The sequence below is a fragment of the Oryctolagus cuniculus genome, chromosome 1 (genome assembly GCF_051225735.1).
Source record: "Oryctolagus cuniculus isolate XC-2025 breed Fujian yellow rabbit chromosome 1, ASM5122573v1, whole genome shotgun sequence".
Taxonomy (NCBI): domain Eukaryota; kingdom Metazoa; phylum Chordata; class Mammalia; order Lagomorpha; family Leporidae; genus Oryctolagus; species Oryctolagus cuniculus.
Window position 1 is genome coordinate 105,331,436 of NC_142867.1, and position 23,967 is coordinate 105,355,402.

The 23,967-nt window shown below is 48.7% G+C and overlaps 1 protein-coding gene across 30 annotated transcripts in view; it reads left to right on the forward strand.

Annotated features, from left to right (window-relative positions):
* Positions 1 to 23,967, forward strand: part of NCAM1 (neural cell adhesion molecule 1) — a 331,209-nt gene that overhangs the window by 257,225 nt on the left and 50,017 nt on the right. For all 30 annotated transcript variants that reach the window (XM_089312658.1, XM_051849322.3, XM_008261331.5 and 27 more), the window contains exons 2-8: positions 6,939 to 7,013; positions 8,710 to 8,928; positions 10,376 to 10,519; positions 11,252 to 11,389; positions 12,727 to 12,844; positions 13,241 to 13,410; positions 19,951 to 20,093. In XM_089312658.1, coding sequence (XP_089168784.1) covers positions 6,939 to 7,013; positions 8,710 to 8,928; positions 10,376 to 10,519; positions 11,252 to 11,389; positions 12,727 to 12,844; positions 13,241 to 13,410; positions 19,951 to 20,093 — 1,007 coding nt within the window. The remainder of the gene's footprint in view (positions 1 to 6,938; positions 7,014 to 8,709; positions 8,929 to 10,375; positions 10,520 to 11,251; positions 11,390 to 12,726; positions 12,845 to 13,240; positions 13,411 to 19,950; positions 20,094 to 23,967) is intronic.

A 23,967-nucleotide genomic window follows, 5' to 3' on the forward strand; every position in this document is an offset into this window, starting at 1 on the left:
ATGCAAGAGTGCCTGGTATGGGTGGCTTTGTGAGAATGGTGGATTTTGGAAACCTATTTGCTGTCTGAGGGTAAAAGAGCCCAGTGGTGCTTTCAAGTGAGGGGTTTGAGGACCTCTGTGTACGTCTGACCCTTGTCTATGTGACTTATCATTATGCCAGGAAGCTCCCATTTCTCCATACCAGCGGGATAAACAGTGACCCCACCACCTCCACCAAGAGTCACCTTTCCCTCCCCCACTCATAAACTCAGCTTCACAGGGGGCTCTCCAGGCTGCCCTACCTCTTACAGGAAGCTCAGGAGTCTGGAATCCTGTAGAGATTTTCGCAAGGTTTTGGTCATAACCTTAGTTGGTTTGGAAATCAAACTAGAATACCTCTGTGTGTGCATGTTTAAATGGGAATTCAAACTCTCAGGATTTATTTAGATGGGACCCTAACTATGACGAAGGATGACTTCTAGGTGATTACAGCTGCCATGAGCCCCTTGTAAGCAACGCAGATGCTTCCAGTGGTCACTGAAGTGTGGTCTGTCATGATGATGGTATCATGTAGAATGGGCAGCCAAAGCCTATAAGAACATGTATTTCATAGTCCTTTTAAAGTGACAGCTAAGTTGTGTGTCAATAGTTGAGAGTTAATGCAACCTACTTCATTTTTTCTTCTATCCAGTTAGTATCAATAGAGCTCAATGAAAATGGTCGGGCTCATGTGTCAGGGATGGATGAGACCCTTCTGGCATCCCTAGTAATTTATTCATTTTTCTCCTGCCAAATGAGATCATTTACTTAGTATAGCCACTTCTTGAAATAGTATCAGTGTGGCAAATTACATTACCTTATTTAAACACACACACTCACATAGACACACATCTCAGTGGCTGTCACCATACAAATACACACACACACACACACACACACACACCTTAATAGATTTTGGACAGGTTGAACCCAGTAGTTTATAAGAATCTCCTGCTGTCTCATTCTCATTATGAAGATTAATAAGGATTGTGTCTCTTTGGGGCCTGTGTGTGTGTGTGTGTGTGTATGAAGTTCAAAGTATTATCACAGACAACACGTGTGTACTGTCATCAACAACAACAGTGCACTTAACATACATTTCCTGTAGAAACCATCCCGATATCTCTGTGAATTCAGCTGGGTCATCGTGTTCATTTACACATGAGGAATGCAGGCTGTGAGAGTCACCCACGAAACCAATTCCCAAGCGTCGGAGCTGGGATTCTGATACAGGGATACCTGACCCAGACCCTGGGTTCTGAACCACAACCCTGTTTTGACTGTTTAACCATGATCCAGTCACACAAGTGCAGTTGTTTACCCTCTCATAAATACACCAGGTCCACAGCTCAGGCCCCTCAGAGAGGGAAACTGGCACCCAGGTGAAATGACTCATCCAAAGGTCCCCTCCCTCCATATCATTGTTTTGTGGCTCTGATTGAATTCAATTTTTGTTTCTTTTTAATCTGAAAAGTTCTGACCAACAAATAAAATAAATTCATGTAGAGGGCAGAAGTGACCAAAAATGGGCTTATTTGCAAAGGTTCTTTTTTAAAAAATGAAGGAAAATATTGCTTCTCTCATTAACAGAAGCAATTTCTTTGAGAAGGGCCAGGACTACAGGGTGATTCATAATAATGACACACAACAGATATTAAATGTTTATTAGTACTTACGTATTTTAATCCTTTGACTATGCCCAGGGCCCTGTGAGGATGGTTCTGGTGTTTCCTGTGTCACAGAAGAAGCCCTGAGAGGTTAGGTATCATGGCCAGAACTGCACAGCTACTCGGTGATAAAGCTGAGATTCAGCTCGAGCTGTCTGGAGAAGCACTCTGGGAACGGTCGTGTGGGTTTCTCTTGTACCTGCTGCCCTCGGTTCAGAGGTGTGGCAGTGAAGCAGATCTCTGTTTTCCTCCTAGTGCTTTCATAATAATGAGAGCAAGCTCTCACAGGCGTGTGTAGCCTCAGTTCTTAGACTCCCCATCTGAACATCTGGCTGTTAGCATTCAGTTATTCTTCGGAAAATAAAACATAGTTTAAAAAAAAAGGAGTGGTCACTTGGTCTGGAAGTTAAGACAAATGCTTTCTACATCAGAGAGCCTGGGTTCAGGTCCCAGCTCCACTCCAAATTCTAGCTTCCTGCTAATGCTCACCCTGGGAGGCAGCAGATAAAGGCTCAAGAGATTGGGTCCCTGTCACCCATGTGGGAGACCCAGATTGAGTTCCCAGCTCCTGGCTTTGGTCTGGTCCAGACCCACTCACTCTAGGCATTTGAAGAGTGAATCAGTAGATGGGAGCATGCATGCCCTCTCTCTCCCTCTCAAATAAATACAATAATTTTTTTAAAGATTTATCTTATTTGTTTGAAAGACAAAGTTAGAGAGAGGAAGAAACAGGGAGAGACAGGTCTTCATTTGCTAGTTCACTCCCCAAATGGCCACAACAGCTAGGGCTGGACCAGGCTGATGCCAGAAGCTTGTTCTAGGTCTCCCATGTGGATGCAGGGGCCCAAGCACTTGGGCCATCTTCCACTGCTTTCCCAGGAGCATTAGCAGGGAGCTAGATCAGAAGTGGAGAAGCCAGGACTCGAAGCCATGCCCACCTGGATGCCAGCATTGCAGGCAGCAGCTTAACCTGTTACACAATAGCACCGGCCCCAAATAAATACAATAATCTGTTAAGAAAAAGAAAAAGAAAAAGAGGGGCTGGCAATGTGGCATAGCAGGTAAAGCCGCCACCTGTGGTGCTAGCATCCCATATGGACACCAGTTCAAGACCCAGCTGCTCCACTTCCAATTCAGCTCCCTGCTGTGGCTTGGGTAAACAGTGCAAGATGGTTCAAGTGCTTGGGCCCTTGCACCCATGTGGGAGACCTGGAGGAAGCTCCTGGCTCCTGACTTTGGATCAGCACAGCTCCAGCTGTTTAGGCCATTTGGTGAGTGAACCAGTGGATGGAAGATCTCTGCCTCTGCCTCTCTGTAACTCTGCCTTTCAAATAAATAAATAAATCTTTTTTAAAAAAGAAAATTCCATTATAGTGATATATAGGGATATTTCAGGCTCATTTTTAGAGCAGTAGCCAACAAAATAAATTTATAACTGCAATTTTATGCCTTTTCTAGCAGTCCTTAACAGATTGGTATTTTTGAAAAGCAGAGAGAGAGAGAGAGGGACAGAAATAGTTCCATCCACTGGTTCACTCCCCAAATGCCTGAAACAGCTAGGCGTGGCTGGTCTAGGTTGAGGCTAGGAGCCCAGAACTCTCACGTGGGTGGCAGGGACCCAAGTGCTTGAACCATCTGCTGCCCCCTAGGCACATTAGCAGACATGTGAAGTGACCAAGACTCAACTAGTGCTCTGGTATGGGATATGCCACAGTGTCCACTCCAGTCCTCAGCAACTGGTCAACAAGTTCTAGAAAATTCCCTCATCTGCTGCAGAGTCACTCATCAGATCCATCCTCTACAGTTTCCCTCTCTCAAGTTGGTGAGCAGCGCACCCTCCTCAGGTGTGCCGACCTTGCTCCTGGGAGCTACTGTGGGCGGGTTATCTCATTCCTCTGAGCCTCAGTTTCCTCCTGAGGATGTTGTAAGATGGAGGTAATAATAGTGCCTTGTATTTCTCAGAACTGTTGTAAGCATTGTTTGAAATAATAAGTGTGTTTTGTGAGCTGCAAGAGGTGAACTTGCAGGGTGTGTACTTACTGGAGGACCAGGAATCACTGCATGGGGAGAGCAGACAGCCCCACCCCTGGGTCTCACTGAAGTCCAAACAGCCAGGTTTATAAGTGAGTCTCTTTGGATGCAGCTAAGATGATGTAGCATTTATGCAGAGGGTCTTGATGGAAAGAGGGACATGAGATCCTTTAGCTGGGAAACTCGGTTTTTCTAAGTTTCTTTAAAGGTGTCAGTTATGTTAGCTGGGACATTTCAGTTATGTGAGTGATTGAAGAAAGGGGGAAGTTACATGCTGTGCTTTGAAAATGATTTGGCCCCAAACTCATGCAGGAGTTTAGACCTCAACATTGTAAATTAATTACATTAAGAGAGTGCTGACTTCACCCAACTATGGTGTTAGCAGGTGGGGCCTGTGGGAAGCGATAAGGATTAGATGAGGTTGTTAGGGTGGAGCTCCCATGATTGAGTCCTGGTTGCTTTTTAAGGGAAGAGAGAGAGGCCACACAGACACGGACAGACACATGTGCCCCTGCTGTGATGTGATGCAGCCCAGGGCGCCCTGGCCGAAGCCTGTGTCCTGCTGTTTGGATTTGAACCTACAGAACCCTGAGCCCAAACAAACTCCTTTTCTTTATTAGTTAGCATGCATTTGATGTTTTGTTCTAGTATTGAAAAGCCAACTAATACACCGAGGTAGGAATTTTTATTGGAAACAATGAAAGGAGCAGTAAGAAAGGCAAAGGCGATCAGAAGTGGAGGGCAGGAGTTAGGGCTGGATTTCCTCTTCGCATTATCAGACCTGATGTTTCACATTTCAGCCCTGGGAGTAAAGGGGCAGCCATGGTGCTACCGGGGAAAACATCTGAGCCTTGGTTTCCTGAGGCTCTGAGATCCTCCGTCTGGTGTCTTGAGGGAGGAGCCGCTGTTTTCCATGTGTGCAAAACACCAAGAGTCTCAGTGCATCTCTGTGTAAAGCTTCCGGTTTGATCCACGTGTGTGTCTGTGGCATCACCAAGAAGCTGGGGGGGGGGGGTCCTTTGAAATTCTTGTTTCCCGTTTGTCTCTGTGGGCCAGAGATAGACCCTAACCGGGAAAAGCCTTTTGCCCTGCTGACCCTGTCGATTTGAAAAGAGGAACGAATGAAGGCGGTTTTCTCACAAGGGATAAGAACATCCTTCTGGAAGCGCGAGGGCTCTCGGGGAGTAACAGCACTCATGTGAGGAGGCTCGGCGTATGGGCCAGGAACCTCGCAGCAGAAACGTGCCGGGCATGCTCTGACAGTGCCGCCCGGGAGCTCCAGAAAGGACCGTGGCTTAGGGGAAGGGAGGCTCGGGCATGGCTTCTGTTCCCCAGGGATGATGAGCCTCGGGATGTGATAGAAAACATGCTCATTGGCCTGAAGGTGGCCAGCCCTGGCCTGCAGGCCCCGTGCATCCCTACAACACCCTGGGCCCTCGTCAGCTCCGGGCTCACTCTGTTCGGCTCAGGGATGTTACCCTGAGTGGGAACACTCAGCCTCCATGCGAGGACAGCACTGACTCGTGCAGAGGACACTCACCGGGGACCCAGGCAGCCAGGGCTCTGGGGTCAGCCTGGCCCTAACTAGATGTGATCCAGGGAAGGTACTTTGCCTCCCTTCTCCTCTGGGAAATGAGAGGCCAGGCATGGAGGTGTCTGAGACCCCTCTTGGCTCACCCTAAGCTCATTCAGAGGAGAATGATGGGAGAGACCAGCCACAGCTGGTTGCACCTGCACCCAAGGACATGGACGCTGGGGCCGTGGCCAGCCTCGTGTTCCAGATCAGCCCTGCTTGCTTCAGGCACCTTCAGGAAAGGTGGGGGGAGGCCTTGACTTCTCCCAGGTAAGAGTTCTGTTTTCAGACCCGGAGGAGTCGGCAGCAGCAGACAGAATGAGGGAGAAACCAGCCACCTTAGGCAACCATTGTTGGGAAGGCTCCGGACCACTGCATTCTCACAGAGAAGACCCAGCCTCCGCCCTGCTTCTGCCTCGCACCCGATTCGTTACTCTCATGCCTGCTCCTTCCATTGCAATCCCTGTCTCCCCCACATTATCCCCGTCTCTCTGCGGGTTCTCTTGCTTTGTCTCTTGGCAGAGTGGATAGGAAGGCAGCACCGGAAACAGCTGGACATCCCCTGAGCCCCCTGCCCCACGCTAAGCACACCCTGTGACCCCTGTATTCTGTTGAGCCAGCTATAGTCTCCTCATCAAATGAGTGCAGGCCCAGGGCTGCCACCAAGGCCTGTGAGCCAGTCACCATGGCAACCAGCTTTTCCTCCCTGTTCCTGTGCAAGAAAATGGCTGCTGGAGGAGGCGCCCTCTGGGTCTCTAAGTCCCCTTCACATTAGTTTTAAGAAGCTGCTATGCATTGAGCCAAATGTCTGCTCCTGCGGTAGCTTTTGGGAGGCAGAAGGAAGTTATTCAAAAGAATAAAGCAATTTTTCTACCTGAAGCCGTATTTTCGTGAGGTATGGTTATCTGCTCCAAACAGATAAATGCGGAGCAGAGTGAATACAGGAATCGGTGGGATCGGGTGCAGTGGATTTTTGCCTTATCAGTGTAATGGAATGACAGAATGCATTCAAATAAAAATTCGGGGGATGTAGCCAAGGGATACGGGGAATTCTGCAGGGCACAGACTGCAGAGATGGATTGGGGTTGGTTCTGTGTGATGTTGTCTCCCGTGAGAGAATGGGGCTTGTGGTCCCGTCGTGGGAGGCACGGGGAGCCTTGGGAGGCATCTCCTGCGCAGGCTCAGCCTATACTTTCCCGATGACCCCATTCTTCTCTGCAGTGATGAAGCGTGGCGGGTACAGGAATCGCCAGAGACCCCTCTGCCTGGCGCTCACACAGCTGTGGGACCCTCCAGGCTGAAGTTCCCGAAGGAACTGGTTGGGCGGCTGTTTCTCAGAAGTGCTTCTGTTTGGAGCAAGTCCATAGCTTTCTCAAGGGGTCAGCAACATTGAGGATGAGGTCATCCCGGATCCTCCAGGAGACCTTGCGCATGGTCTTGATTGGGAGAGCAGTTGCCCAGGGCAGCAACTGGACTGCGTCCACCCCTGGCTGCTGCGTGAGGACACTTGGGTGATGATGAGTTCTCCAGATGCAAACAATGTCCTCTTTTCACGCTTTCTTAAAGTGAGCTGGGGGACCTCGTGTGAAGATGAAAGCTGTGGGTTTCATTCTCGGAATTTTGAATTTCAACTGGACTTTGTCTGTCAGTTTCTCTGCAGGTGGATATTGTTCCCAGCCAAGGGGAAATCAGCGTTGGAGAGTCCAAATTCTTCCTGTGCCAAGGCAAGTGTCCCACGTCCCACTGCATTTCAGAACTTGCCTCAGAAGCCCCCCGGGACACAGAAGGCAGCGGGCTGTGCTAATCTCACCACATGGAGAGTTGTTGGCAGTGCCATGTGGCAGGGTCCATACTGCTGCTGGTGATGAGCCAGGATGGTTCTTAGGCTCTCTTCCTTCCCCTCTTAGAGCTGCCCCAACGTAGGGGAAGGTGTCGTCTCAGCATCTGCTTGACATTGGAGGAGAGTTGGCGTTTTCTTTGGAAAGCACAACTCCCAGACAGTGAGTCTCCTGGGTTTCCTTCTTGTCCACATCCAGAGCTCTGTAAATGACACTAGGGACCAGCACTGGCTCAGAAATAATTCGTCCATAGGTTGATTTAGGGCTTATTTCTCAGGATCCCTGGGAACTTGAAAATCCAAGGTCTAAGACTTGCCTGAAAGTGAATGGAACACAGCTGTCACGTCAGTGGTTGATGACACCTCTCCCAGGGGTCTCCTGGGTCTCCGAGGCCTATCACGAATAGCTGTCTCGGGTCCCACAGTTCCCAGCAGCGCTCTGAGATAGGCCAGACCTGGTGCCCTTGTTTTCTTGTTTAGAAAATGTGCCCCATTTCCACCGCTCAGGTAATTAACAGGAAACACCCTATGTGTGGAGGCAAGGGTGTCAGGTCAGATCTCAGATTCCCTGCAGTACTTCACATCCCTGAAGGATTCGAAGCACAGGGAAACCAGGACAAGGCTGAGCTAGGGGAGACGGCTGTGGCATTTAGCAAGCAGCTCTTGGCAGGGAAGGACTTTTACATCACCATGGTTTGCATTGGGCGGGGTGACGGGGCCGCCGGCTGCCTTTGCTCTGGCTTTGCCTTCGTCGTAGCAATTTCAATGATCTGGTGATGCTGCCGTGGAGCCCACAGCACATCTTGCAATCAGCGATATTTACTGAACACATCATGGGCGCTGAAAGGAAGATGGCTGCATTTCCATACTAAGCGTCCCTACGGGCCAGGAAGGGCGCTGTGCAGAAGGCACGGCAGAGCCGCTCAGCCCTGGTGCAGCTCAGCTGTGAGCCGCAGTGGTCTGCCCATCTGGGGTGCCCGGGAAAAGGAGGCATGGGTGGTGCTGGGTACATCCTTTGCAGCATGTAGGGCAGTGGGCTTGCCTGTCTGAGGCAGGGGGTGCTGAAACCAATGACACAGATGCCAGCGTGCACAGGCAGATGCCACAGTGAACACACGCAGGGTGTGCAACTGCTGGACTAGCCAGCGTCCCTCAGCTTCGGATTAGGGTGCCGTAATCTGATTTTTCACAAACAAACCTATCATTTGGCTCAGGTCAACTAGGCTCTTGAACTTGGAGTCTAGATCTACAAAGTCTCTTTGTCCGAGGTGTATCAGTTCCCAGCGCAGTGCCTGGAGCAGAGGAGGTCCCCAGCAAACACCCCTTCTCTTCCCTCACCACGGACAGGAGCCTCTGACCAAGCACTGGCACATGTGGCTGGTGAGACCTTGCCCAGTGTCCCAAAAGCTGTCAGGTGTAGAATAACGGAGCACCCAAGCCACAGAGGGGCTGCCTAGTGCTCTCATGTCAACAGCCCTCCCTGACCATCCAGCCTTCACTGATCCCATGCCCCTGCTGTCACTCGGGAGGGGACTGAGCCTTTTCTGTTTCAGTGGGTTTGAAAATCTCGTCTTCTTCCTCAGTGGCAGGGGATGCCAAAGACAAGGACATCTCCTGGTTCTCCCCCAATGGAGAGAAGCTCAGCCCGAACCAGCAACGGATCTCGGTGGTGTGGAACGACGACTCCTCTTCCACCCTCACCATCTACAACGCTGACATCGACGATGCCGGCATCTACAAGTGCGTGGTCACCGGCGAGGATGGCAGCGAGTCCGAAGCCACCGTCAACGTGAAGATCTTCCGTAAGCACCGCCCTCACCTCCTGTGTTCTCTGTGTAGGAAACACGCGCTGGGCAGTAGAAAGCCCACTGCCGGGAGCTGCCGGGGGCTGCCGGGGGCTGCCAGGGGCCAGACAGCTGCTTTTTCCTCCTCTTAAGTCTCTTCTTTTTTAAAGAGAATTTCTTTAAAAAAATTTTTTTTAATTTTATTTGAAGGCAGAGAGATGGAGAGACAGACCTCTCCAGCACTGGTTCACTCCCCAAATACCTGCACTGGCTGGAGCTGGGAGCTGGAAACTCACTCCAGGTCTCCCACGTGGGTGGCAGGGACCCAGTTACTTGAGCCATCACCTGCCACCTTCCAGGGTGCACATTAGCAGGAAGCGGGAATCAGGAAGGGAGCCAGAATTCAAACCCAGGCATCTGATGGGGGTGTGGGTTCTTAGGTGCTGCACCAAGACCAACCCGCCCATGAGTCTTTTCTGACCCAGATCAGAGCTCCAGGACATTCTTCAGTGATCTTTGGCCAACTCGGAACCTACACCGCTCGTTCCCACTGATCACAGCCCTCCCCTCCCCTCACTGGCCTCTGGTCGCTAAATCCAAATCACACAGCTTCCAGAGGGCTGTTGTGAGTCCCTCTGTGCCTTCCCTGGCAGTTGACTGGCAGGCGTATGATTCAGGCTCTCCTTCTCATTTCAATCTCCCCTGCTGGTGATGCAGCCCACGGGCTCGGTGGGGTGGGGACTGTTATCTGAACACGCTGTGCCACTCTGAGCAGCCAGAAACCCCGTCTGGAGGTGGCTTCTCATTACCTTGTTATCATGCATCTGTCCTGTTGGCCGGAGTCATGGTGGGTGACAGCTAATGGAACAGTATTGATTGCCATAGTATTTATTGCCATTAAGCATGCTTTTCTTCTGGGTTTTTTTTTTTTTTTTTTTTTTTTGGTCTAGCATTCTCTCTGCTCTAGGGAAGTTGAGGTGGGGCTGAGGGTAAGGGTCAGAGTGGAAGACAAATCAAAGCCCCGACGACTTCTGCTCTTTATTTTAGAACAGATGTTCTACCTATGCCTTGTGCAAGACATTCTTTTCCCTCTGGAGACATTTTGCACAAACTGCAAAATTCCTTCAAGCACCGTATGAGAAAGTGGAAGAATGGATAAGTCTGTTTTAGAATCCATGCATGGTTGTTTTGTAAGGCACGTTTTCCATGAGGTTTTTGAAGACTCCACCTGTGAGAAATGTAGCTCTCAGGGAGCAGGTGCTGCTTGTCAGACACTGACTGTGTATTCTGCTACTTGGGCAGGGCAGCCATGGCCATGTGCCAAATGCAAGCCCCCTTCTTGCACAGCTGTGGATATGACTTGAGGCTTGCCTGAGGCTCAAGTCCAGGCAAGACAGTTCTAGAAAGAGGGATCTTTGTGGGAGATCTGGCCATTTTCCTCACTCTTCTCCTGCTCCTTTTCCAGAGAAACTCATGTTCAAGAATGCACCGACCCCGCAGGAGTTCAGGGAGGGAGAAGACGCCGTGATCGTGTGCGATGTGGTCAGCTCCCTGCCCCCCACCATCATCTGGAAACACAAAGGCCGAGACGTCATCCTGAAGAAAGATGGTGAGACCTGAGCCCCCTGCAGTTGCCTCTTCTCCCGGGCCCTCCCAATCCCAAGGTTCTGCTCTGCCAGCCCATGAGGGATTCCAGGCCAAACTCCAGTTCAAGTGTCCCAGAACCCACATGCAGTCTCCAGGGCCTGAGTGGCTGGAAGGCCCTAGCAGGTGTATTTAGGCACCTGATTTTCTCTCCAAAACAAAAGTCATGTTTCCAATAGACTTTTACTCAGGTCTGTATTTCAGAGCTGGGGACACTTTTTTTTTTTTTTAAGATTTACTTTTATTTATTATTTGAAAGGCAGAGTTACAGAGAAAGAGGGAGAGATAGAGAGATCTTCCATCTGCTGGTTCACTTCCCAAATGGCCACAAAGGCCAGAGCTTGGCCCATCTGTAGTCAGGAGCCTCCTCCCAGTCTCTCACGTGGGTGCAGGGGCCCAAGCGCTTGAGCCATCTTCCACTGCTTTCCCAGGCACATTAGCAAGGAACTGGACCGGAAGTGGAGCAGCCTGGACTCAAACCAGTGCCCATATGGGATGCCAGTGCCACAGGCAGTAGCTTTACCCTTACCCACTATGCCCCAACGCTGGTCCCAAGGGGACACATTTTCTTAAGTCACCTTCAAGTGACATTCCCTAAGACTGAAGTTAGGACAAAGGAAAGAGGCCCAGCTAGCTGGCTACAGGGGCCGGAGTTCTCTGACTGGTCCCTGATGAACCTGCCTCTTGTCTCTTCTAGTCCGATTCATAGTCCTGTCCAACAACTACCTGCAGATCCGAGGCATCAAGAAAACAGATGAGGGCACTTACCGCTGTGAGGGCAGAATCCTGGCGCGGGGCGAGATCAACTTCAAGGACATTCAGGTGGTTGTGAATGGTGAGGAGCTCCATTCTTCCTGCTCGCTCCGGCGCTCGGCCTTGGGCCCTCTGGTCTGTAAAGTAATCCTGTCCTGACTTGCTCCACCGTGGTCCGTGTCAGCTGAGTCCCCTCCCCCACAGCCCATCATAACCTCTGGGGTGTTTTCTTGTTCTATGTGTTTGTGTGTTGGAGAGAGAGACAGACAGACAGACAGACAGACTTGCCTTGTGAATCTCTCCTCAGCTAAGGGTGGTTGTGATGTAGTTATTAAATACCCTTCCTGTAACACTAGAAACTTCCCCCATGCTTTCCTACTAAACTCTTATTCATCTTCATTGTCCTTGATGCTGCTGTAATTGGGAAGTTAGTCCCCTTGGTTCAATGTTCAAAGAAAATATTAGAATCAATTCAGGCCTCAGAATAGTCCGAATCATGGCCACGGGCTTATTAATCTTAATTTGCAGTGTCAAATAAACACACCCGCGGAATCGATCTGACATTTACAAGATGTTTACAGGAAATTATAATGTCAGTACTAAGAATATAAGTAAATCACGGCCGAATTGTTTTGGTTATTGATACATAATTTTTGCCAAACTCTCCCCCACTCATTCCTTTGGTAAAAACAGTTTGTGTGCTGGGTTGTTTATGACAGTCCCTGAGAAATGTCACTCTGTGGTGAGCTGGTACATTTCAGATTGCGTGTTAACTGTATCACCACCAGAAGCAGTCGTGCCCTGCTTTTTCCAGGGTCAAGAGTGCATTCATTTTATTTTTATTTATTTGAAAAGACAGAGAGAGACAAACAATGATTTCCTATCTACTGGCTCACCCCTTAAACAGAAACTCAACCCAGGTCTCCCATGCAGGAGGCAGAGACCCAACACCCAAGCCATCCCTGCTGCCTCCCAGGGTCTGCAATAGCAGGAACAGGATGTCCACCCAGGTTCGTGTCCCAAGCAGCACCCAACCACTGCACCAAATGCCCTTCCCAAGAGTCCCTTTTTCATCTAAAAGTTCCAGGGACTCTTGGAGTTGTTTTCTGTGCATTGATTGAGAAAATATATGATAAATACCTATCATAAATCAAATTCCATTTTTAAGTAAGTCAAATGTGTTACAGCATCTGAACTCTTGAAAAACAGTAATACATGCTTGTGGGAGAATTGTTTATTCCATGAACAGTAATTATTTAGCACATGTGCCTCAGACCCCTAACACTGACTCGGCGGCTGCCCGGGACTCTTAACCCACAGGCCAAGGCTGCCTGCCTGGGGCCCCGGAAGCCTCTCTTTCCCAGGCCACTGGGCTCACCCTCGCTTGCACAGCCTCCCCTGACATTCTTCTCTCCTCAGTGCCGCCCACCGTCCAGGCCAGGCAGAGCGTTGTGAATGCCACTGCCAACCTCGGCCAGTCTGTCACCCTGGTGTGTGATGCTGAAGGCTTCCCGGAGCCCACCATGAGTTGGACAAAGTAAGAAACTGGCCTGTGCCTTGTGTTGTGGGTTAGAGGAGAAGGGGGCGTCACGGGGCCTGCTCTGTTTTGGCTTTTCAGTGGATCAGGTGTGGGCTTCTTGGGAACATCAAGTCTCGCTGGAGAATGGATTCTTTTCAGTAAGGTTTTCTTGCTCAGGCATTGCTTTCTGCCTTCCTTTTCAGTCTTGTGGGGGCAGGACCAGAGGGTGCACCCTTGGGAGGGCCCCCTTTGAAAGCTTTTGGGTAGAGTCAGAGGACTGGGTAAGGAGTAAAAGTTAAATGTGGATGTGTGCCTTGGTGCCTTAATGGTTCCTGGAGCCTGAGCACCATGGACTAACTGGGATAACCAGCTGTGTGGTCAAAGCCACAGCCCTTGCATTTCTGCACCCCACAGGGATGGAGAACAGATAGAGAAAGAGGAAGACGATGAGAAGTACGCCTTCAGCGACGACAGCTCTGAGCTCACCATCAGGAAGGTGGGGAAGGACGACGAGGCCGAGTACGTCTGCATTGCCGAGAACAAGGCTGGCGAGCAGGATGCGTCCATCCACCTCAAAGTCTTTGGTAAGGGAAGTGGGCGTCCAGGCCGCCGCTCTGCCGCAGTTCCTCCTCCTCCTCCCCCCCATCCATCACCAAGACCCTGTCTGCTCTGCCTGGCGGCATAGCCCAAATACACCCATTTCTTGCCAGTTGCACCACCTGAGCCCAATCCAAGCCACCGTCATCTTCACCTGGACAAAGTCCTTCACTGGTCCTCTTCAGTCCTACTCACAGTGTCCAGGGTGACCCAAGAGGCACTCCTTGGTTGAAAATCCTCCAGTGGCTTCTTGTTGCAACCAGAATAAAATCCAGACTCCCTGCTGTGGCCTGCAAGACCAAACATGGGCTAGCTCTTGCCTTCCCTTCCAACTTTGTCTTTCTTTTCACTTTGCTGGCCTTCGGACACACTGTGCTTGTCCCCCATCCTGGGGACATTGCACTTGATACTTCTTCTGGGCATGCTGTTTGCTCAGATCTGCTCCAAGCTTGCTTCTTCTCATCTGTCACTTGGATCTCAGCTCAATCTCACCTTCTCAGTGAACCCTCCCTGCTCCGGCTAAGCAGGTCCCCTATCCCTGCCCCCACCCTTACTACCTCCACTAGTTGCTCTCATTACTCCTATTGTATCTTCTCTGCTCTTATCATTAGCTGAACTAATCTCATTCACATATTTGGGGGAATGTTTGTCTCCCACCTGTATAGTTTAGAATTGGAGGGCGCTGGATGTCTTATACACGGCTTTGTCCCTGGCACTCTAAATACAGTGCCAGACTTACAATCAGCCCTTGATAAATAGTAGTAACTGACTGACTGGCTGCTTCTCCCCCAGCTGGTGTGAGCCAGTGCCTTAGAAAGTCAGGAAGAGAGCCCTCAGATCTCTACTCACTTCATCTTTATAAACTCAGTGAATTTCATTCATTTCGGGACTGCAATGGACTTGACCTAACCTTGGAAAAGGAATTTGCTGCAGAGAATGAGTTCTTCTAGTGACTGTCAATGCTCCCTGCTCATCTGCTTAAGAAGCACAGATAAGCTGACCCACTGTAGTTGGCATTGCCCCTGTACTTGTCTCTCGCAGGTCGCATGTGCACCTGGAAACGGGGAAGGGGACATGCTTGTTTAGGCTGATCAGGAAAACTGCTGACAAGCATACATCTGGTTCAAGTTAACTGTATACCCTTGAGAATGAAAGTTAAACTTCATGAAAAAGACTTGACAATCTTTTCCCGAGTTCTGTCTAATCTTTCTCAATACTCCGACTGTAGGTATTCCCATATTATAGAAAAGGACAGATGCGTTTGTCCATTGATTCCCTCACTTAACAAATATATATTGAGAACCATTGTCACTGGACAGGGAGGCTACAGAGATGGGTGGGATGTGGACCCTTGACCTTGCAAAGCACAAGGAGGGAGGTAAACATACTAGCATACAAGTGATAATAGACAGTGTCTGTGGGGAGCAACTGGGAGCAACTCGGACTAGACTGTTACTGGAATTAAGACTTATTCTATGCATCTGCTCTCCCACAATATGGCGCTGAGAAGGGAGAAACAGCTTCTACACAGCTGCCTCCAGTTCAACCAATAAACTGTAGGACCTACTCCTGATTGGAGGAGAGCAGCGTACTTGGCGTGTGGGTAGCAGAGTTGGGATTGGTGGAAGAGGACTATAAAGGAGCAGAGAGACAGCATGCACCAGGAACATCTAAGGGGAACATCTATCTGAAGGAACACCTGTGCAGCCCCCGAGAGAGCCGGCCAGCGGTGTGCCGCTCCCCTGCGGAAGTGGGGAAAGTGGCCAGGGGGAACCGCCCTTCCACGGAGGTGGAAGGGTCGGCAGCCAACCCGGGGAGAACCAGCAGCAAACCCGGGGAGGGCCGAGCAGACGAAAGAACAACGCAGGGTCCTGTGTCGTTCCTCCACGAAGAGGGGGAGCGACAGTGTCAGTCAGTTGCATTTGAGTGACTGCCACGGACCCAGCCAGGGCTAAATTCACAAACATGAATCACAGGGACTCAGTTCTCATTAGTGCGTTCATAGGCTAATGCGGATGGGCAGGGCTGACACCTTAAATGAGGACCCGGTAGGATGACGTCCTACTAGCAGTGTGCATGGTGTTTTAGAGAAAAAGAGCATCTCTGGTCATCTGTGATGTAAGCTGGGGAAGCCATCACAAAGGATGTCCCGATTCACAGGTGGGAATTAGCTAGCTGTGGGGCCTGGGAGAAGCATTCCCAGCACCTTGGGCATAGGCACAGAGCCAGGAAAAGCACCTGTGAGAGCTGCCTGTGTACAGAGACTTGTATTTGGTGTGCACACAGGTATCCCCCCAGCGGCTAGGACAAGATAGAGCATCAATAGGCACACGCCTTGGCATAAATGAAGGAAGAGTTGCATGTGAGTGGAGCTTCACATGTGATGGGGAGACAGACTTGGAAACGCATTATCACTTGTGCTTGGACAGTGCTTTTAGACATTAACCCTGCAAAATAACACCCAACACAAACTGAGCACTTCCACTGCGCTAAGCACTGAGAGAAGTGCTGTCCATAGATTCGCCCTTTTAATCCTCATCTCAATCCCATGTTACAGATGAGGATACCACTCATGGGGAGATTAAGTGTCTCCCTCCTTCCCCACAGAGCCAGGGTTCAGAGGCAGTTGGCTTCTAAGTCCATTTTCTAAACATTTTCAAAACAGACAATGGATGTCCATGCTCCACAGAACCCAGCAGGACACCTACTGTGTCTGAGTTACGTAGGGAACGGGTAGTTACACCAGAACCTGTGTGCTCCCCATCACTGCCCACAGCTCCTGCTGTCTCTGCAGAAACATAGCAGTTCTAGCTTGGCTGGTGAGGAACAGATCATGGCTTCTTTTCCAGACCTCTCCTGTGGTGCTGGCTGCCCAGCCAGGAGGAGTGGAGGGGCCTGAAGAGCCACGTGTGGCCGTGAAAGAATGAGAGCGTGGAGAAGGTCAAGGGGAAGAGATACTGAGGCAGGCAAAGTAAGACTGGGGAGCCTGCAAGGCTTGTACACCTCTCTACATCACACACACACTCCAGTTTGCTTCTCCACACTGCAGCTGGGATAGTGTGCAGCAGACATGCAAGAGGTGGCCAGGCTCCTGGAGAGGCGGGTAAGAACATCATGGCTTGTAGACACTGTGTCCAAACTAGAACAGGAATCCTAGAATGAGAAGTCTCCTTGATGTAACCTGGGGCCTCTTGCACATTCCCTTACCCCTCCGTTTCACCTCTACCTCCTGGCATCCCCTGTGGGTTGAGGAGACCAGTACAGGGCTAGGGAACCAAATGTGCAGGGCCCAGCAGGCTAGAGCTGTGTTTCTCCCACCTGTCCATCCTTCTCCCTCTACCTGTCTACCATTGTGGACCATCACTGGCTAGGGGAGAAAGCAGGACAGTTGGTTGGTATATATAGCAGGGTGTACTGCTGTGTGGCAGAAGAGGAAAGAATCCTGTAGTAAGATAGTGAGCAAGCGCTCGGAATGCCTGTGGCTTCAGAGAGGCTGCAGTCAGTATGGAAGGGACAGATCTAAATTAGGGACTGCTGTGATTGCACCTAACTGACATCACTTTTTCCTAAGAAAGTGCACTGTGCCAGCATGGCCTGCCCTGGTTATCAGCTCAAAGCTAGGCATTTGCATCCCATCCTTATTTAAATTTGGCAGTGTGTTTCCATTGCTCCTACCCCATGGGCCCTTCTCGGGAAGTATTTTTGTCTCCACAGATCCCTATTGTGTTCAAACTAATGCTCTTGAGGTCTCAGGCTGCTTTGGGCTGAGGCAAATTCCCCAGTGGGAGGAAGCTGTGCTCAGCTTGTCCGTTGTAAACTAAAGCAGCCCTCTGGGGTCACGGCAAAGGACCAGCAGGGGCCTGAAGGGAAGTGCACCTGCTCATGTCCCCAGTATTCTATCCATCCTGTCCACATGAGGAAGCAAGATCCCCCCCAACCACCCCCGTCTCTCTTTGGGCTGCAGGAGCCTGGATTGGAGTGGGAGGAGACGGGCTGCTTCTCAGGGGTAGGCTGCAGGGCCATGCATTTTCCTGGAAAACTCACAGGACAGCTGTGTTCCCAGGAGAGTCGTGGGGAGAGGTACAATGGAACAGGCAGAGGCACTAAGTCCCACAGAGACAGATGGAGAATAGAACAGGGATTCAGAAGTCACAAACCCGCAACAGAGGTTGATTGAGAGAGAGCAAAGACGGTCAGAAGGTGAACGCTGGCAAGGCCCCCCTGGGTGCCAGCCTGCCAAGGCAGAGCATCCTTTACAAGTAGGGTGGCCCCGCATCTCTCCCTGTTGGCCTAGTAATGGTCATCATCCCAGTGGAATTGTTTAGAGCAGCCTGTCACTCTTGACGAGTGTCCCAATTTTGATGATAAACTTCATGTATTTCTGTCCTGTGTCCACGGTAGTATTCTCACCTTGAACGTGCAGAGTTAGCTTGGACAGAAGTCCTGCTTCTGGAGTAGCTACGATATAGTAATCAGTGAGCAGCTTGCCTTCTTCCCAACAGCCTTCCGCACTCCATGCAAAATTAGCCTTTGTTAATAATGTTTTTAATAAGGATATAGTTTGCCTTTTCCTTAGGACTTGTACAATGCACCATTTGTAGGCATCTGGGAAATGGGACCCCACAAGACCAAATACTGATAGATGGGAACTGACCCTTGCTGTCTTCTGTTGGTCTTTGGCTGCCAGTACAAAGTGCTGTGGGCTGGGTCATCAAGATGCTGTCTAGACTTCATGTCTGACAAGGGTTCCAGCAGCGAAAAAGGCAGCTTCATAGTATGTCCCCAGACCCCCCAAACTTGAAATTTAACATTTTTTTTCTTTTAGCTTTTCTTTGTGTGATTTTTATGGTGTACAAATTCAAGCTTGGCTGTCCCTTTATTTTACTTTATTCTATTTTTCTTTGTATCGTTTGTGTCTATTTTAGTTTATTCACTTACTCTCTAAACCTCCTACTCAACAGCACTGAACACTTTTTCTGTCCAAGATGTACCTCCTTCAAAATCACTGTGATCAAGATGGACTCAAAGTCTTCTTACAGGAAAACTGAGTCCCTGTGGACTGCATCAGATTTGTAATCAGTTGGCTGCCTTGGATGAAGATGGGCTTATGTGCTGGCCACCAAAAAAAAAAAAAAAAAAAAGGATTTGCTAAGCAGGCTATTAGTGCAGATTAACTTCAGGAGAATATCTGAACTCTGTAGAAGCAGGCATTTGCTGAAAAAAAAAGTATAGCTCTATCATTGTCTTTTGTTTATTAAACAGCAGGAAAGACCTCAACTCAGGATAAGTATAAGCAATTGTTTATTAGCCTACTTGGGCTGACTGCATGAACTCGAATATAAAGGAAACATCATGATTTCAAAAATTATCTGTAATTCTGATTTATTGTTGGGTTTGTTTATCTAACCCAGCCTTTTTCTCTGTTTGTGAAATAAATTACGTTTGTGCAGTGTTATCTTTTCTACAAAAGGTTCAGCAATTTCAGGACATAATTGTTTTAAATTGGGAAAATTCAATTTTCTCTAATGTTTTAACATTTAACAGCTTTGGAATGCTTGTGTTTTATTGCATTACCCAAAACATTTGGAAAATGAACTCATCTCAACTCATCTTCCTTCCCATACTCAGCCCACCCCATAGCCCCCCCAACCAGTTACTCCCCGTTTCCTCCCCAGAGTTAGTGCCAGCACCGTCCTTCCAGCCATTAAGAATCTGACTGATTTATGCTCCTACCCCTTCCTTCCTTCGACTCTTTCTACTGCTCCTGGTGCTCCGTTCCCTGACCACTTCCTCTGTACCTTCCCTTAAAGGCATAGATGCCCTTGGCTTGGCTTTCTGCCCCTGCTAAATGACCTTGTCTAGGACTCAGTGTCAACTTTGCATCCAGGTCATTACCAGAGCTTCCAATTTGGTTTTCTTGCCTCAGAATTCTTCTCCATGCTCAATTATCTTGAATGTTTCCTAGATTAACTTTCTTGAAATACAAGTGATCCGCTGATTCTCCTGTTCATACACTGTCTGTGGGCCTCCACCAGCTAGTGGACAAAGTCTAACAATCCAGTCTTGTCCCCTCTGCCTCATGCCACACTGATGTCCTCTCCTCATGTTCTTGGTTTTTTGTTGTTGCTCTTGTTTTGTTTTGTTTTGTTTTGTTTTGTTTTGCTGTTGGTCAAGCAATTTCCTACACATGGAATAACTCTGTACCCCAACATGCCACCTGTTGAGAAGCTCATGGCCCACCTAAGAAGTCTCCTCCTGAAGCTCCCACGCAGGGGAGTGCCCTTCCTCGGCTTCATGTCTCCTGTGTACATTGTCACCACTACTCTTCCTCTGCAGGATGTGGTTTTTATTTTTATTATGGCTTTGTGTGAACCTCTTGAGGGTTCAGCTCTGTATCTCTTGCAACACCTACATTAGGGTGTAGTACCTAGTACATAGATAACATTTGTTGAATAGGTACATGTCAGCATTCAAATCCAGGAAGCCCAATGATCAGATTAACTCATAGAAATGTTGTATCTTTTCAGCAAAACCCAAAATCACTTACGTAGAAAACCAGACTGCCATGGAGCTGGAAGAGCAGGTCACGCTGACCTGTGAAGCCTCGGGAGACCCTATTCCCTCCATCACCTGGAGAACCTCCACTCGAAACATCAGCAGTGAAGAAAAGGTATTGTGTCACCCAAGAGTTTCAGGGCCATGGAATACAGACTCGGAGCACACCCAAGTCTGCCCCATGCCCAGTTCTCTTTGGTGAGCTGAAAGGTGGGACGTGGTCACTGGAGGCCATAACAGGTCCTGTGACCTCCTTCCCCTGGCCTGCTCAGCATCCCCTTGCAGTGGAATGAGCACAATTCCTCTTATAGGTTAGCAAGGGTGTGATGTTGGTGGGTGTGGTCAAGAGAGATAGTCTAAAGAAAAGGAGATAGCGGTGACCAGACCCAGGTTTTGGGAGCTGTAAGGAACTGGGGTAAACCAAGATCCTGGTGCACCAGGTCATAGTATCTTCATCTCAGGAGCACCCAAGGAAATATAATCTCCCAGAAATAATAGGGATCAAAATGAGCCTATTAATTCTTTTCCTTGCATTGTCTATACTCATGCTATATATGCACTGTATGCAAAAAAGCTTGGTTGCCTTTGTGTCTGCCTGTATTCTTGGTCACACTTGGATTTCATTTTGTTCTAAAGGCAAAAATAATTAGCAGTTTCTCAATGATGACGATTACACCTGGGTTCTGCAGTATTTTCAGTGAGGGCTTCAGAGTGTGATAGCAACCTTCCTGGCAAATTAAAATGCCTGGGAAGATTTAGCTCCAAAGCACATGGATATGTAGACCATTGGAAAGCTGTCTTTGCTATTGACAATAAATAAAGATTGAGTTAACTCCTACGCATTGTGCAGCCTTTTACTGTGGAGTGGGCCAAAAACAGGAGGCGGGAAAGCTTGGTTTTAAAGCAGCTTAAAAGTTCTTGTGGCACTTCTCCAGCCTCACGTCTTGTTTCCTGTAGTACTGGGCTTTGTTTTAGTTGGCCAAGACTTTGTCACCTCTTCAGGAGTAATGGCCTTAGCCTTAAAGAACATTTATAATGGATTGCTTATTGACCAGAATGTTAAAAATGATAGATCGTCACTCTTCTGGCTGGCCAGAGGAAATCCCTAGAGAGGAGAAACTCAGTGCCAAAAAAGGATAGCGTGAAATACCAATGCTAAATTTGGAATTTGCATTTGAGGAACTGATTTCTGTCCCACTAATAGAAAACCAAACTAAATCAAAAGGAACAAAAATCTCTGTTCCAAGTACCCGCCCCGCCGTTTTTGGCAAGTTTTTTTGTCCACAATTGAATCCAACTTAACAAAAACTCAACTGAGGAACTGCTAAATATTTTTGAAACTCACATAGGCTGTCTGATACATGAAAACCAACTATATTAAGAAATGTGTTTACTTGGATACTTTTCTTTATCATGTTGGAATTAAAACCTTAGCTAAGGTGTCAGCTCCCCATCTTGTGTGTTACGTGGACTGAATGTCCATTTCAGGACTTATCCCACAGGACCACTGTTTGGGGGATCTTTCTATGTCATACCAAACAGCAGATTTGTCCAAGGCGATCCAGTGGATATCTCTGACCTACAGTGAAGGACAGAAATAATATCTTATATCAGATGAACGACACCTTTAAATTCTGTATCTTTTCCAGGAACAGCACAATAGCTGAGCTAAACCAGAAGGATTATTAAGATTGGTGCCTAACTCAGGTTCTTTAATAGGTTGGCACTTATGGCCTACACCTGTGATTTCATTTTTATGGAATGAGAATAAATAGCCAGGAACTAACACAGATGCATAGTTACTAAATATTGAGACTGACGGTGCCCGGCAGAGGCTGTGTCAAGCCTGCTGGGGACTGACTTTTGTACAATTCGGTTATCAGCACAGTCCTGGAGTGTCTGCAGCTCAGATCATTATCTAAGCTCAGCCTTGTGGGTGCTGTCATGACCAATTGAGGGCTACCCTCAAGTTTACTTGCAGGTGGAGGATGGCCCAAGTGCTTGGGCCCCGCACCCACATGGGAGACCAGGATAAGTACCTGGCTCCTGGCTTCGTCGGATCAGCGCGATGCGCCGATGGCTGCCATTGGAGGGTGAACCAACGGCAAAAGGAAGACCTTTCTCTCTGTCTCTCTCTCTCTCACTGTCCACTCTGCCTGTCCAAAAAAAAAAAAAAAAAAGTTTACTTGCAGTGCCGTTATTAGAGCATGAGCAAGTCAACGTGAAAATAAGCCCTCCAAAGCAGCCGGCGCTGGGACACCAGAGTAACACTTGCCTAGACGAAGTTGCAACCTGAGAAAATTTGCCATCTCTCTTCATTATGTATTGACAGCAAAGAGGCATGGTGTCCATCTTACACTATAGACACCTAATGATTAAGAGAACAAATGCGGGCTGTCTGAGACACCAGCTAAAACATTCTCCTTTCACTTTGGCAACTTGTCTTCCTGTGCTCCGTCGAAAGCTACATTAAATCTATCAGTAGGTAGGGTTCAAGATTACTACTGTCATTGCATTACAAGGGTGGAAGAAAACAATTTGTTTTTTAACAATTAGGATGATTGTCTCTAGTTAGGCAAAAGTAGACAAACATCAAATTGGTAAGGGAAGGAAGCTTCCTGAAATTCAGATCACACAAAACACAAAAGCCATAGAAGGTGGAAAGGCAGCTTCTGGGGTTGTCTAGCCTCATCTTTTCTCACATGCGTGCTGGAAGTCTCTGAGCCCTGTCTGTGGGGTGATGATGTCTGTCCCGTGCAGGGCAGCTGGCCAACACTGGTGATCAGAAACGGCCACTTCCTTGTTCTTCCTCTGTTTGGTCCTCCAGCCTCTGCCATTCTGTCCTTTGTACGATGGTCACTGGAGTCGCTGCTCCACCCACCTCCCTTTGGTCAGCCTACTGTTCCTTTCACACACCCAGCTGTCGTCACTGTGGCTCTTCTCTGTATCCACACTCCGTACATTTTTAGCTGTCCTGTACCAGACAGCTTCAGTTCATTAATGCTCCCCTAAAACTTTATCATGCCCCATGGGACTCGTGCAGACTGCAGTGGGGATATTGCCTCCTTGCTGTGGACACCACTGGGCACTTATAATTGCATTAGCTCTTTCTCAGTATCTTCATTTGGTAGCCTCATATTGAGCTTGTGGTCAGCTAAAATGCTCAGGTCTGTTTTACGTGAACTGCATTTAAGCTACACATCCCCCTGTCTCACTCTTCTGCAATTGATTGCTTAACCAATAAGCTAAAATTTTAATTCATTTGTATTAAAAATTCTATTTTGTTTGTTACAGTGTTTCATGACAGGGTCACTATGGTAATTTGGGAAGAATCTTGCTTCCCTGGGACTGTCATATGCATTGAGAGATATTGCACATCGCTGGTCCCCTCCCCTATAAAGCCTTTAGCCACCTCTGATCACTGCTAAAAATGCCACATATACAAACACCCTCTGGCTTGAGAACAATTGTTTAAGCCCTTCTTTCTGGGCAGTCAGGACTGTCATCAGAACTGTCCCTAGAAGTCTATGAGCCGAGGTATTTCAGCCCATGTGGGGCCTCTTGTTTTATGTGTGTGTATATTTTTAAAAGATTTATTTATTTGAGAGGCAGAGTTACAGAGAGAGAGGTCTTCCATTCACTGGTTCACTGCCCAATTGGCCACAATGGCCAGAGCTGGGCCAATCCAAAGCCAGGAGCCAGGAGATTCCTCTGGGTCTCCCATGAGGGTTCAGGGGCGCAAGCACTTGGGCCATCTTCTGCTGCTTTCCCAGGCCATCAGCAGGGAGCTGGATCAGAAGGGGGGCAGCGAGGATTGAACTGGTGCTGATATGGGGTGCCAGCACCACAGGTAACCTGTACAGTAGCACAGGCCCCTTTATATATGTATATTATATGTAATGAGGTAGTCACTGGTGACCCCAGTCCCAAGCATACAGTCTGAAGCCAAGCCTTCCCCACACAGCTGTCACCCACAATGTGTATGAGCT